The 16556-nt window shown below is 38.3% G+C and overlaps 1 protein-coding gene across 1 annotated transcript in view; it reads right to left on the bottom strand.

Moving 5' to 3' along the window:
* Positions 1-16556, bottom strand: part of LOC137502342 (zinc finger protein ZFP2-like) — a 63681-nt gene that overhangs the window by 33849 nt on the left and 13276 nt on the right. Inside the window, exon 4 of the mRNA XM_068229347.1 lies at positions 11737-11963. Within this exon, the coding sequence (XP_068085448.1) occupies positions 11737-11963 (227 nt within the window). The remainder of the gene's footprint in view (positions 1-11736; positions 11964-16556) is intronic.

The following is a 16556-nucleotide window of genomic DNA, read 5'->3' as shown; positions in this document are numbered from 1 at the left end:
TGCAGCACGTCAAATAATTCAGAATAGATGATCAGGAACTTACAGTACACTACTCACTGACATAACACACTAGATCTGTAGCTCTCAGACCAGAGCTTCCAACTACACATTACAAATGTGACAGCTTGCAACCGGCCTTGGAGAGAAGAAACCTGCGCGCGCATACATTTCTCGCTGTGTCGACAGCTCCGCTGAAGCTCCCAAGATACGAGCAAGCCCCGCTAGACTCGCCAAGATAAATGCAACATGCGATTTGTATAATGCAGATCTATTACAGATACGGTATATATTGTAATTTTTTTAACTCGCCTACTTTAGAAAAATATTGCGCTTGCACAGCAAGCGTAGCATGCTCGGAGAAATCGCCCCTGCATAACATGTATGGTATGCATAAATGATATGAACCCGCAAACTAAGTACCATTTGTGTCGACTGACATTTAAATAGACATGGCAGGAGCACATAAGTAGGGGCCATTTTAGTTTCAGTGTGTGTGTGTGTGTCAGGAAGCCTACTGTTTCGAGAAGCCTGCAAGGCAAGGGACAAATAGAATCATCACGCTGCTTGCAAGAGGAACCTCTACTTTCACCATGGTGCACCTTACAAGGGATATATTTTCTGGCATGTGCTACTAAATGGGGAGATACCACCACACCCTAAACGATGCGGAAGGGATCAATCGTGAGATGTAGCCAGCCAGAAGGGAATCAACTTCCCTCATCAAAATGCAAGTACCTTCTTAAATATTCATTTCCTCTTGAGAAGAACTTCATTCTTGAAATAGTATTTTCTATTATTTTGTGTCGTTACAGATTCTCATCAACTTATTGGTTTCGGTAAATTTTGTGAATGACTGAAATACACTCATGTTCATAAAAAACAGAACAACTTGAAGGACTACAGATACGAAGTTCATATTCGCGGGGCATGTGCACTGGTATGTTCTAAAGAAATGATTAGCATTAGAACCACGTCGACGCTCAGGTTCAAGGTCCACATCGATATCCCTTCGCACCTCCACCGACTGGTAAAACGTGCCTGCGGCTCTCGTTGTCGCCATTAACCAGTGTGACTTGACCAAACGTGCAGGATGCCTCGCAGACGTATGCACATTATTGAGCATGTGAGACGACCAGCTTAGTTAAGATAATAATCACTCTCTGTGCTCACTCAACAACCCCAAGCTTGTCTGATTAAAGAAACATAAATAATTAATGCGAATGTTAAACAATTACTAGTCTGTCTTCTATAATGTGTGAAGGTAGATTGACAAATCTCCTTAACGCCCTAAAGTGATCATTCCTTTAGTTATTCGGTCATGATTCTTATAGTGAGGGTGACATAAATTCCCGAATGTTCATGAAGTTGAGGTTTGCAATAAATAATGAAAATCTACGTAATGGAATACTCATGCCTAAATAAAATTTGAATTTGAAAAGTAAGGCTTGGCCAAGAATGCAAGCTTAAGCTAACGGGCACGGATTCGACTCAAGGCCAAATGTCACAGGCCCTGGATTCAATCCTCGGCTGAAGCTTACAGTGTCATTAGCTTAGCTGTACAGACTCAAGTTCGACGCCCAAAGAGTGCTAGCTTAAGCTAACAGACACAGATTTGATGCCTGGGTTAACCTTACAAGGACATTACAGCTTCGAGTTTGAGATTCGATCGCAGGCTTAACCTCATTAGACAAGATGAGACATTGTCCATGGGCTTTAGGATCTGATCTTGGAACTGGAAGGTGGCCATACAAATTCCTTTAATAGGAATAGGGAGATGGTGTAAGGCTTAATACATGTGCTTTATTCATAGGGACATAACGCTGAAAGTTTACCTTAGGTCATGGAGCTGAGTGACTGGAAAAAGGAAAAAGGCCAAAGGGCTAAAGGCTACATGGCAAAAGGACATAAAAGTGTTCAGTGGCAAACCACAAAAGGGCAAAAAAGCTAAATGGCTAAAGCACTGAGGGTCGAAATTGCTAAAAGCTAAAGGGCAAGAGGGAATGAGCTGTGGTCTAGGGCTCAGAGCTGAACTTGGAACAAGATGGTGGTATGGGACTATGAAGATAGTGAAAGGTGCATTATTCACAGGGACATATCTTTATAATGCTACTTCAAAATCATGAAGCTGAGTGGCCGCAGAGTCAGAGATGCTAGAGTGTGGGCAGATGCGTACCGTGCTGTTGGTTTTAAGTGTTTGGAACCCTAAATTTTTGATTGTAACAAACCTAGCACTTAGATTTGAATTCTAGATACTTGTAGTAGCTTATAATATCGTGGAGACCACTTAGAGGTTAACACTTTGTGTTCAGAACTGAAAAACGTGTTCGCACTACACATGATTGGCAATGGAACCCAGGGCCTTCCCTTTGGCCTGCTGAGTACCATGATAAGTAAATGACTGCACATTGAAAGTGTGCTTTTTATTCAAAACACCTAACGTTTGAGCTTTGAGAAATTCAAAAATCAGCACCCCGCGTGGGAGTCTAACTCAGCATTCTTTCCCTTGGACTGCTGCCTATCATAGTAACTAAATGATTGTGCATTAAATTAAAAAACACCCAACTTTCGTGCTACAAGATAGAGAAATCGCCGACCCGACTAGGATTCGGACCTGTGGCTCTTTTTTACTAGGGGGCCGATGACCTCGATGTTAGGCAACTTTAAACAACAATCATCATCATCATCTTTTACTTGGGAAGCAAAGCAGCATGCTTGCACATTAACAGCTTATGTGTTTAATTGAAACACCTAGCTTTAGTGCTACAAGGATTGAAAGTCAAAAATCATCGACCGAACTAGTATTTGAACCTGGAGCTCGCTGGGGCCCAAAGCTGAAGTGCTATTCGAATAACTAACTCTAAAATTTCAAACTTATAATTCTGAGCAAAGGAAAATATCGCTAATTCTGGGTTTCAAACCTGGAGCTCACTTGGACTCAGAACTCAAGAGCTAAAATGCACAACAAGAAGAAATTTGTTAAAAATCCTCAACCCGACCTTAATCGATGACAAGCTTTGCTTTACCTGAAGACTAAGTGTGAGCTATTAGCACAAAGTATGTTAACTGAATGTGGAGACAGAATGCAATAAATTTAGTATAAAATGAGGTCGTGACATATGTGCATCACAGGAAAAGAAACGGACTGTACGAACATGTTGATTAAACTTCGGATATTTGCTGTGACACCACGTCTCAGCACAAGAACATCGGCAGTACGGGTAAGTTGACTAGATTTGCTCAGATAGGGAATACATAGTTTATTGTTTCTGCATTGAGCTCTGAGCTGAAGATTGAACCCTGGAGACTTGTAATTGCCTGCTGTAAATTTTACATCACTTGGCACCTAACATCAGAGCTACGAGCAATTAAGAAATCCCCAGGCCGTCTGGGAATCGAACTCGGCACACTTTACCCTGAACTACTAACATAATAACTAAAGGAATGTGCGTTAAGTTCAAAACACAACATTCGAGCTGTAAGAAATTTAAAAATCACCGACCAGACTGGGAATCAAACCTGTGGTTCCATAACTCCGGCAAGAAACAAGCATACTTCTAAATGACGGTACATTTAATTGAAACACTTCAAGTTCGACTTCCTTTCGAGGTGAGGACAATAATAATATTATTCGCTTTACGCCTTACTTATTACATTCCACCGTTTGAAAAGTTCGCAATAATAATGATAATTTTGAGAATCCAAGCTGGTAAGAAAGTTAAGGCCAGAACTTTACCGTCTGAGCTCGGCAATTATTTCCTCAGTTGCTAAGTGCTGAAATAGCAATCCCCATTTCAAACAAGTTTCGAAGATGCCAGAATTTAGTCCTACAAGTTTTCCTTTGTGTGCCAGTAAATCTAACGACACAAGGCTGGCGAATATGAACACCTTCAAATACCACTGGGCTGAGCCAGAATATAACCTGCCAAGTAGGGGTTAAAAGGCTAGCGCTGAGCTACTAAGCCCGACAAGTCAACTATTACAGTAAGAAACGAAAACACACACACGCCAATAATAATAATAATAATATAATTCGGAGGATCCTAACCACCTTCGTACTGAATATTCAACATGTATACCCAATAAGAAAAAAATCTGGTGCTGGAATTTAGTCCCGCAGGAGTTTGCGTCCTATCAGAATCACCTACCTGGTAATGAAGAACAAAATCCCTGACCCTGCCGGGAATTGCAAAATCTAGAATATTTAAATCAGCATGGATTACACACAAAAAATAATAATAATTTGTTGGATCTAACACACCTCCGCACTGAATACTCTACATGAATACCTAGTGAGAAAAAGAAATCTGGTGGCGGAATTTAGTTCCACAGGAGTTCGCGTCTTATCAGAATTACCCAATCAAGAATAAAATTCCCAACCCAGATGCGAATTTCAGTCTAGAATATTCAAATCAGCTTGTAATACACCTAGATGCGCATTATATCTGTCATATAAAATCGTTTACAAGCAAAGTGCAAGTCCTGAACAATAGACGTGTTCCACATTCGGCTGCCAGAGATCAAGGGGGTTAATCTTTTGGAGTGTCTAACAACTAGACTCGCGATAATAATGCTGACAAGTTTCGTGTCACTGCATTCTTTGGACCTCGCTCGCTAGATGAGCGAAAGAATCATCAGAACTGTTAGGAGGATGAGGCCACGAGTTTACTTATTATTAGTGTGTGTTTTCGCCACCTTATATTTGAATTTTCTGGCTGAGTAGTTCAGATGGTTAAGCCGCCAGCCTTCTAACCCCAACATGGCAGGTCTGATTTTGGCTCAGCCCGACTTTCCTCCTTAGTGCTGTAACTGTTCCCTCTCCTCGCTTCACACTTCAGACGAAAGTTATTTGCTGGGGAAACATGAATATAAATATAAACTATATGTGGCTTGCTCGCAAATTGCCACGCAAATAAAATATCAATTATCTTTCCACGGTTTCCCATTTCTCTATGTTTAGATTGGGCGCCAACTTTTCAATTTTTAACAAAAAAATTACAGCTAAATTTATATTGATTAGCATAGAGACTTATACAAATCACAGGAGTAGGACTTTAAATAATTAACCATTAAGTATCCCTTTGAGAAAGAAAATTAACACAATATCCAGTCAAATTAATTTATTAAACAAAATATGTGATGAGTCGGAAAAGTTCCTTTCAGCTTGGAGGGAATTAAGAATTTAACGTTACCCGCTTGAATGATCTAATCTTCATCTGTGCTCCGTGGTTACTCGTAACCCTTTTCTCATTGTAGACTGGTTCCATGGACATCCTTCCTTCCTTCTGCGATTTGGTTTGGGCTATCTGGCCTAACACTCCCTAATTGCATCGTCCTTAAATTAGACATTGGCCCTATGCTTAGGAAAGTTGATCACAGGTGGAGAAAATTCAGTGTTATGAATTTTTCCATATTAGCAGAAATCTTGAACCAACTAATCTGTTCTCCTGATACAGTACAGATTTGTACCAAGTACCGTAGACTTGAACTAACATAGTTCTTCGTCTAGAATAATATAGAATATATAACACGCAGGTTACAACTCCGTCTCACAGCATCACGGCACTTACGTACTGTATATCGATGGTAACTCACTGTACTGCTCCGTTCACGATAATATACACGAGACATCCCCACCCTTGGGAACTGCTCCATATCAAGTCTCTTTTCCATCGATGCATCGGATTTCTTGATCTCATATCATATCTTTCCCTACCTTTTCTTCACGGATAACCAATGGGCGTGTCTACGATGTACACAGGCAGCTCTAGCCTTGTGCGCGGGTTGCTGTATAACCAAGTACTCTTGAGTTAAACCCAGTGATTCGTCCTAAATTCTCAGCTTCAAAAATAACTTTTCCGTCTACACAAACATGACATGGAATGACACAAACTCTGTCTCAACATAGTGACCACATTACAATACATAATATACCGAGCTCGATAGTTGCAGTCGCTTAAGTGCGGCCAGTATCCAATAATCAGGAGATAGTGGGTTCGAAGCCCACTGTCGGCAGCCCTGAATATGGTTTTCCGTGGTTCCCATTTTCACACCAGGCCTTAATTAAAGCCACGGCCGATTCCTTCCCATTCCCAGACGTTTCCTATCCCATCATCGGCATAAGACATATCTGTGTCGGTGCGACGTAAAGCAAATAGCAACAACATATAATAAATTCCTATCCTGATAACTAAAATAATAAATGATGTTCTAATATAACTAATATGATTCCAATGTAATTCTAATTTATAAAAGATTGTAGTTTAATTAACAGTACTCAACGAATAATTGCCGATGCCGTATAATTTGATATCAAATGATATCACGTAATTAGACTGTACAATTACAATCAACATGGCTGGAAAAGCCTGGACGGCTACAGTGTACATGTATGTTGATTGTGCAGCATGAAAGCAGCTTGGACCTTTAAAAATGATATTTATTACTTTTTGCAAACTATGCAAACGTTGTAGTGTAGTTAGTAAGACGTAAAGCGATTATTATAATTTTCCCACCGCAAACGGTAGTCGAACACACAAGCTTTTAATGTAAACCCATTTAGTTAGCATGCTTGTTTCATGCCCAAATAAAGGAGCCACCGGTTCGATTCCTAGTCTCGTCGGTGATTTTTAATTTATTTCAGCTCGAATGATGTATGTTTCGAATATAACGCACATTCCTTTAGTCATTATAATAGTTGTTCACGTTAAAGTGTGCCGAGTTAGATACCCAGGTGGAGTGGGGATTTTTAATTGTTGACAGCTCTACTGTTAGGTGCAAAGTGATGTAAACTTCACGGCAGGTAATTATAAGTCCTTTAGCCATTTAGCCGTTTTGTCCTTTAGCCATTTAACACTTTTTCTCTTTAGTCCTTCGGCCCTTTCGCAGATTGTCAGCTCCATGACCTAAGGTCGCCTTCGAACATTTTGACTAAAATGAATTAAGCATATGTATTTAGCCTTACACAATTTCCCCAGTAATATTAAAATAATTTGTGTAGCCATTATCTTGTTCCAACTTCAGATCCAAAAGCATCCGGACCATGTCTCAATTGTCTAGTTATGTTAAGCCTGGGATCGAATCTCAAACAGTAGTTGACAGCTAGAACACCTGGGCGTCAAACATGAGCATGTAAAGCTAACGCCATTGTAAGGTTAAGCGTAGGGTTGAATCCAGGGCCTGTGAGGTTAGGCGTCGAGTCACATCTGTGCTTGTTAGGTTAAGCTTGCACTCTTGGCCAAGACCTATTTTTAAATCGCCCGCCAAGTAAGGTCATGTGAGGTTAAGCATGCACTCTTAGTGAGCACATTCCGTGAGCTGGATGTCTCTACCAGGGGCATGTGGTGGCGGTGGTTGGCGAACCTGCGAATAGTATCTACTAATATCTTCTTCTTCCTTCAGTGTTACATAAACCACGTTCCATACCTTCCAAGGACAGTGAAGAACATCTCAAAAGTAGTATATACTTACACAGTAGAAATTTGTGAGTGTTGATTTAAAATTAAAAAAGACTTTATTATTGAACAACATCAAGAAGACCTAACTATTCTAATTCTTGTGACTTTTGAGCACTGATGTTATAAAGTAAACAGAGTCCCCTGTTGTACTTTGTGTCATTTGCCAGACGTGATCCAAGTCCCGTCACATCTAAATATGCCACAAATATTTAAGGGTTGCCAAAAGAAACTGTGCAGCTCTGGATTCCCTGTGTTCACCAATTGGGTGCAGATTATTTTGGGGGCAATATATAAACATGAAAGCTATTAAGATAACATTTTATAAGTACAAACAACACGAAGAATGTTCAAAATCTTTCATTTTGTCACGCTGTGGACTAATGTGTAACAATTACAGGAGTTAGGTGATGCCTAGATGTCTCCACTGAGCACCTTACTGAGCTTTAATATACTTTTTTTAGAATTTGTTTTACATCGCACCGACACAGATAGGTCTTATGACGACGATGGCTTAGGAAAGGCCTAGAAGTGGGAAGGAAGCGGCTGTGGCCTTAAATAAGGTAGAGAAGCAGCATTTTCCTGGTGTGAAATTGGGAAACCATGAAAAACCATCTGCAGGGCTGCCAACATTGGGGCTCCAACGCACTATCTCCCGGATGCAAGCACACAGCTGCGCGCCTCTAATTGGACGGCCAATTCGACCGGTAGTTTTAATACAATCGATATCTCTGATACTCCAGGTTACATTACTTTTGCAGGATTACTCTCTTCAGTGATATTGCTATTAGTTTCCATTGCTAGTCCCACCAAAGCTTTTCCTTGTCAGATGACAGCATGGAAGGGGACGTCCTCGTATGTACCCATTAGCACAGGAATTTCATATAGTAGAGATAACTCCCTCAATTCGTAACAGCAAAGCCTGAAAGAACTTGTACATAATTCCCCCTACTGACCTAACAACAAGCTAATATGCCACTGCTTGAAATGGGCAATTCCTGCAATATACCGCAAGTAGCAATGATACCACACATTATGTATATGGCAAAGAATCTTACAACAGTATCAGCTGTTGTATGGCCAGGTAACAAAGTCAGATGTCACACAACACCTAGCAGTGCATTACAGTACTCTGTGGAAGACATAGGAACTACTTGAAGGTAATGAGAATATTCATATAAAAACTACAACATTTCTAAGGAACTTCAGAATTAATGGTTTAAAATAAGGCATGTGGTAGTAGTGGTGAATGATTTTTTAAGAGTTGGTACAACTACACAACCATCCTCTCAAAGAGTGGGTGTCTCACTTACATGAACGTGACATATCAAAAAGGCTTCTTCAAGACATACCGGAGGCAAAAAAGATAACTTTCATAAATCCAGTACCTAATAATAATGGAACTGAAGCAAAGTATTACAGTAAAACCTCGTTAGAGCGTTCGTCATTGACACCTTTTCTCACTTAGCACGTCGTAAATTCGAAGTCACAATGCTCATCGTATTAAATCTATATAAAAATACGTCACTTACCACGTCACGAATTTTCGCTGTTACTGCTTAGCACGATCACATTTTCCTAGTCCTGAAAATGTTATTTGTCATCCCTTGGGGAAGGAACGTGATTTCGAACTCCGGTAAAAGCGCTGGCCGCAGCTGCGAGATAACTGGAAAAGGCCTTGAATTCTTTAAGTTCACAGAATAAATTTCACCTTCAGGGAGCCTCAGAAACGCTCAGTTTTTCTTGCCGGTCAGCCGTGAAACTGCTGAATAACACAATGAGCCTGTTTGTGCATGCATTTCACATTCGAATTCAAAAGTTAGAAATGTATTTCCTGTTTAGTTGCAGAATGACGGGTAGCAAATGTTTGTCGCACGGTAGCCTACATCTGCAATATAATCGTGTGAAGTTGACCACCCACTGCTCCGAAATAAAATGCTTTCTCTAGCATTTGTTTTAGAAAGAGTGTGATGTGCATAATACTACGATATTTTTATTGGCCATATTCAAATATTTTCATATTTGTGCACTTTTCAGTGCACAATTTTTATGTTATAAGCCCCAGCGGAAAAGGTCTCATATTTGATCTCTCGTGTGTTTTCACCTCTCAATAGTCTCTCCTTGTAGAGTTTCACTGTACCCATGGATATACGACGAGAAATCCGAATATGTCGGAAAATCGTATGTACTGTTTCGATATCCCCGTTGGATAGTTTTTATACGTTTATTCAGTAGTACGTTTTCTTGTTTAACACATTCATTTTCCTTGTCCCATGCAGAAACGTTTTAACGATGTTCCAGTGTGTTTAAATCAACAGAATTTATAAATATGGCAAAGGTCTGGCTTCAAAAAATAAAATTACCAAGTTTTGACGAGACTATATTTCGAGGGCATTTTTGAAAATATAATCACTAAAAATTAAGGCCTCATTGGAATAATAAAATGTCAGTATATCACCTCATCCCTGAAAGTTTAGACAAAGACGACCATAAAAACACATTGCCATGATCGAATCCAATGTCAACATATTGTACAACTTAAGCTGATTGCATCAGAGTATGTGAAGCATATCCTTGAATCCACAAATAAGCATGTTGATTAAGGCTCGTCTTTACGCTGTTTAACCCTTCTCCTCTGAGTGGAATCGAACCAGATTTAATATTCCATTGCTTGTAACTGAGAAAATATGGACGCTACATGCCCAAAACCTTGTGTATTTGTTCATCTCGTTTAGTAGTTATGACATGATTTAAAAATATTTTTCAGTAGCTGACTTCTCTACTTGTTCAATAAATTAAATATATGATGGACCCATCCATTCATTTCAATGCTTCCCTGGTCACCATAGAAACAATGTTTGACTACTTCCATGACTAGAGAGTACTTCAGTAAGGAAAGTAATAATATGTGAGAAATCTATACGAAATATATTGTATGAAATTAGTAAGAGTGAATATGAAGAGGAAGCTGATGATGCATTGGCTGATCCTGATATTATGTTTCCCAAAAAACTCATGATGAAGATCACGTTTCCCTCGAGGGAGAAGAAAATGATCTGATAATAAAATGCAAAATGTGGTTGACTGTACATCATGATATATACATATCTCGAAATAGGACAGAATGGAGAAAATAACCCTATTGACAATCACGTGTACATAAGGTACATTCAACATATACAGTAGAACCACTATGTAATGTTTGTACAGGTACCCAATTCTTTTAGCCTTAAATGGGGTTTACACTAAATCGAGGTTTCAGAAGGAAGCACACCGTTTCCATAGATCTTTGCGTGTTTAACATAAATTATTCCATCGTACAATATTTACACAATGAGAGCATTAAAAGAAGGAGATAATTATATATTCTACACAATGTATTGTAGTTACAGTCTGTGCTTCATTTTAACAAATTTTTGTCAGGGAGAGCAAATCGGTTCAGTTTAACTTATCCTTATAGCGTTATACATGATTTTCCATTAAAGAAGAGGAATACACCAAACTCACAAAAAAACACAATAACATTGGTATGAAACAACAATAGGTTTGTTTAGACATATTCGCGGATGTCTTCCTAGTAGCAGCTTACTCATTAGCGCGTATTTTCTAATTCCAATAGTCTGAACACACATATTCCGTCTCATTCTTAAGAATTGTAATAGCACCAGTCCAGAGGATTGTGGTAAATACTTCCATTCTCTTATTCCAAACAGCGTCACCTAACCTAGGTTTACTGCGCACATATTATGAAAACATATTTCAAGCTCCCTGTAGAATAATGATAAAATTTTTACTACAAATTTACATGGAAACAGCCTTTCTGAAATTTTATAAGATGCATAAGTACATAACCTAACCTCTGAAATTAGTTATACACAACACTGTAACTTAAGAAGGAGAAGTATCACATTCTTATTTTATTTCAGTACATAGTATTACAATTAAGAAATCATTTAATTATTGCAAGAAAATGTTATCCTGATGTATAGACACCAGTCGGAGTTGTGAGAAGACCTCAGACTCCCTCGAGATTGATTCGCTCACACGTAACGAGGAATCAATACGGGAGATGATAGATCGCATTCAATATAAATGCTGGAGTAGAGTGTATGAATACAGATAAAAGATAAAAACTAACATGCCCGAATTTGCCCGTGATAATGGATGAATCAGTAAAAGGGTGCTCATTGTAACCGATGGATACTGCACAGAATAATACAGGAATTTTTGAAGGTTATAATAACATTTCCCTTTAGATAAAAAAGTCCCTTTAAATGGTATTTACCTTCCAAACCTAGAGGAAAACATGAAATAAAAGTATGGCTCCTCTCGGATTTCGACAAGGCTTATGTGTGCGCCACCGAAGTTTACAATGGTCAACCAGTAAACGGACAGAGAGAAGTGAATAGGGGAAGGAATGTGGTATTGAGAATTGTCAAGGATATTGAGGGAACAGGGAGAAACGTCACTAAAGATTATTTCTTCACTGACTTCACCCTGAATAGTGAGCTTCTGAAAAGAAGAAAAACACAATTTCAACAATGACTGCATTGATCTTCACCTATCCTACTGGAACATACCTAGAGACCTAACACTTGCTCATCCCATTTTCCATACTCCTCAAACAGACACATTCCCAGGAACTCAAGTTTTCATGCAGCATTTAATAATGGATCAGGAAATTCACAAACCCTAACCAGTTCTCCAAAATACAAAATTGAGATGAATCTGTGATGGAGAGGTTAGTATAATTACTTACAAAAGTTAAAAGCTGATCGTCAAAGATACATATGTAAGTGCTGGCAAATGAGGGGTAATACCATGGATGATACACAGGGGGAAGATATAGGTGATGTACAAGCAGTCAGGAAAATACAAGGACACTAGTGGATGAACAATATAAGGCCACTTCGGATGAACTTAAACACAAGCCACAACAAGTTATAAATAGTACAGCAGAAAAATATAGAAAGATATTTCACAACAAATCACAAAGGAAATATTACAAAGTTCAGTGAGAGTGATACTAACAATTACAATTAGATTCATTAAACAGAACAGATGTTTCCCCACACCAACTGTACAATGAGAAATAAGAAACATTTGGGATGATATGATAGGAAAAAAGAACAGGAGAATGAATTCAAAATGAGCATTTTCAATTACAAAGTCCAGGCATGCCATATGATCTGACCAGACCGGAAAATATAAACATAAACAAGTTTAAGATAAGACTATTACGCAGTTGGGGAATGTAAACAAATATTGAAATCCTAATGTTCTTGAGAGAATTGACACACAGAAAGTTCATTTTCACATAAGTTCAAAAAGTGATCCAAATAAAGGAATAGACATACATCTGCTTCGTAATGGATACAAAATAGTATACAAGCACTCCAGAACCAAGCGCAGTTTACAATACCCTATGGTCTAAGAATAAGTTCCATACCAGTGTGAAAATTTACACCAGTATGACACAAAAATGTTGCCCGCTCTCCAACAACCAAAGAATGACTCAAGGTAGTAGAAGACAAAGAGAACTACTTATACAGACCAGTTGAAGAGGTTAGGTACAGGAAAAGTGATGACACATGGTACTAGAAACGCTGAGGAAAAACATGAAGAGTGTAGAGTGTAAAATCTAAAACCAATGATGTCATTCATGTTTAACGACTGTAGTCCTGTAACTGTGATAGTGTGCACATGTCAAATGCCAGGAAGAAGGCAGCAGTAAATGATGAATGGGGCGGAGTGAATTGACGATGTTAAAAAGTAGTCAGTTGTAGCTATCTACTAACAAGAAGGGAAGATAAAAACTATACCTCATCAATCTCTATTCCTATGCAACCTACAAAAAAATTCAACTATTTTGGATAATACAAGAACTACACCAACAGAAAAAGGGTTTGAATCAGAATTCCAGCAACATATGACAGACATGTCAAGCAGATACACTGTAGATTTCCCAATTACGAAATACTTTAAAACTTGGTAGATCAAAACAAATGGCAATTCAGCATGTCCTGTCCTTGGAAAAAAATTGAAACAAAATGGGAAGTTCTGCCCGGTATATATTGAATTCATGTGAGAATTCGAGTCACTGCTTCACATGAAAGAAAGAAATGTGAAATGCTCGTAGGAAGAAAAATCACTATTAAATTCCACATCAAGATGTCATAATTCTGTCAAGTTAAAAAACAAAAACACTTGTTTTCTGTCAATACTGACAATGGCATAAGTCTGAACTACATCCAACATATAGGGCCATCTATTCAAGAACATCTCTTCTCTATAATCATTGCAGGCTCAACAAATAGCATTTACAGCAGACATAGGAAAATGTATCTTCAGGTGAATATCAAGATTAACATTTACAATTCATGATGTGTACTCTGGCAAGATAGGCCACATCAGGCAATTAAAACATACGGAGTCACAGTGGTAACCTACACAATAGCATACCTTGAAACAAGATGCACGAATAAATTCAAAGAATGTACAAGCTCCCCTCATGCAGGAAGCATCATAAATCAAGACTTCTGTGTAGATGCATGCCTCAAGTGTTCTAAGTTGAATGCAGACACTTCTGAACAATTAATGCAAAATACACAAAGGGTGCATGCAACCCCGACATACCCATTCCTTAACACTAGAACAGATTATCTTGGCCCAATTCTGGGTCTGAAACTTTGATCGTTTACATACCTACATGGCATCATTCCATATCTTAAAAATCAACACAAACGACCGATGCCTTCATGGTGTTGCACTTTGTATTTTCTTAAGTGTATCATATTAATATGTCTAGATTTTATTAAAATCAAATCGAGAGCTAATTTGTGCCTGTGAGTGTTAATGTCCTTGGTTTGATTATTATTATTATTAAATTTTGGTCAGTGTATTTCATTCTATTTATCCTTGTTCTTGTTATGTGATCTCTAATTGTGCTGTAATTTTGTGTTTTATCCTGTGTTGGTTTATTTAACATTATGGGATCATTCTTCTCGCTGTTTTGGGGTCTAATTTCAATTATGCCTCATACACACATTATGCTGTTCCCAAAGCCCCTCACTTTAAATGTTATAACAATTTCGGTCACTGTAAAGTGAAATCTTAATTCAATCCAACTATCATTCAATGTATTAATAATTGTACCTCACCTCCGCTCATTCAAATAAGCGCCTTAATGAACTCCTCTACAGAACAAAAGTTGAAACTGATACTACATGAATTTGGAACTTTAATCAGAAGATGTCACTACTGAAATATTAAGTTTCCTAAACAGATTGAATTTCTCCTTGTTTTGTTTGGCTATACATCAAGATGTTTGAACATTTTTCCACAGATGTCACTACCACAAACTCTGATCATGCACTCTGGTGCAAGGTGAAAGAACTTATAACTTAAAGAAGTTTCGTATTTTGAAGTTTTCATAACTGAATCTATGTTCATTTATTTTTGGACTGGCAACACTTCTTTTCTTTCCACCACTTTGAATCTAGCCAATCAGGAATTTTTGTAATTAATTTCCAAACAATCCTGCATTTCTTGTTCACTTTGTGCTAACTAATAATAATTGAGAGGGTGTGGCCAGATCAGTCCTGAATTCTCTCGAACCTTCCCCGAGGGCATATAAGTTGCGGCTTTTCGAGTTTCCTTGTCAATTGATCGCCGTCTTTCTAAGTGTGTGTGTTAAGGCAAGAGGCCGGGCGCCTCTTTCTTCAGCCGGCAGAACATCTTCCAGGTAATGGCCCGTTAATCCTATCTTTCTTTCTGTCTCCGCAACTTTATCTGAGGGGAAGGTCCGAATCTTAACTATCTAACATTCTTTTCTAAAATGTAAATTTTCGTTTGGCTAATGTAAAACTTTATAAAATCTGAAACTGTAAATTGGGCATTGAGAGTGAGTTACCCTCTCGAGATCCCCTTCATCTTGGATTCAAGTGACTACGATTTCGTAACCTTTCGTTCCTGTAATGTATTACAGTTTTTCCCATGCACACCACCTCAGTAGTTCGGGACTAGCCCCAGTTTCACCAGCCAAGATCCCTGTAGGTTTTAATATTTCATTATCTCAGAGCGCAGTGTATGCCTCCATTCTGGTTGTGTTTGGGCCGTTTATTTGACATGCTCTTTTTCGCAAAGGCCCTGTAGATTGAGTACTAGATACCACTGTATCAAAATATTTCTATTTGTAATTTGTGCCTTGTGAGGCCAGAGAGTGTAACATTGCCTTGAGCGTTCTGTAAGCAACTGAGAGCCTGTTAGCTCTTTTCAAAATTTTATAATAGTAAAGAGTGGCTCTGGAAGGGTAGATATTTTATTTAGGGAGCAAGTGATCTTGAATTAGGGGATATCTGCCCTTGACTAAATTGTTCCTTATTTTGACTTGAAGTTTTGTAAACTGGATCCGGTATCTCTGAAATTTTAAAACTAGGGGCTTGAAGCCCAAAATGGTTAAAGTTCTGAATCTTGGATTTTTCCAAATCTGGTTTCAAGATTGGCATTGTACCTGATTGTTACTTCACTTAGTGGAAATTTGTTTGTTTTTATATGCTGAAAGGTATATAAGATATATAACCTTTGTTAAAATTTTAATTCAATTCTTGATATTGCAGTTAGACCCATTCAAGACCGCACCTTCTTTCACCATCCCTGCATTCCACACATACCCCAGAACAACAATAATGATTATTTATCTTCTGTAACTAGGCCATTCTAGGGAATTGAAATTTGTTTCTCCTGTTCTTAATTTTCCTTTGGTTTACGCTCACATGTCTTATTCACATCCGTGTTTTGTTTTTTTCTCCCATTATTTATTTGTTCTGGCGCTAAGTTCTTATCTCTTATTTTGTGGATGCTTTCAGTTTAGCAGGCCTTGCCTGTTATTGATTAATGATAACTTTTGCTTGGGTAGCTGTATGCTTCAGTTCGTGTATCATAGTTCTGTTAATGTCAAAAAACCTGTTTTTGAGCTATTAGCATTCGAAGTTTTGCTTATAGTTTTCCAATTATTTTTTTCAACAACTAACTTAAAATAAACTTTACACTTTCTGCATGGAAGTCACCTTATTACACGCTAATTTTCTTCTATCCCATTCTTTA

The sequence above is a fragment of the Anabrus simplex genome, chromosome 10, assembly GCF_040414725.1.
Source record: "Anabrus simplex isolate iqAnaSimp1 chromosome 10, ASM4041472v1, whole genome shotgun sequence".
In the NCBI taxonomy this organism is placed as follows: domain Eukaryota; kingdom Metazoa; phylum Arthropoda; class Insecta; order Orthoptera; family Tettigoniidae; genus Anabrus; species Anabrus simplex.
This window is presented reverse-complemented; position numbering and strand designations above follow the sequence as displayed.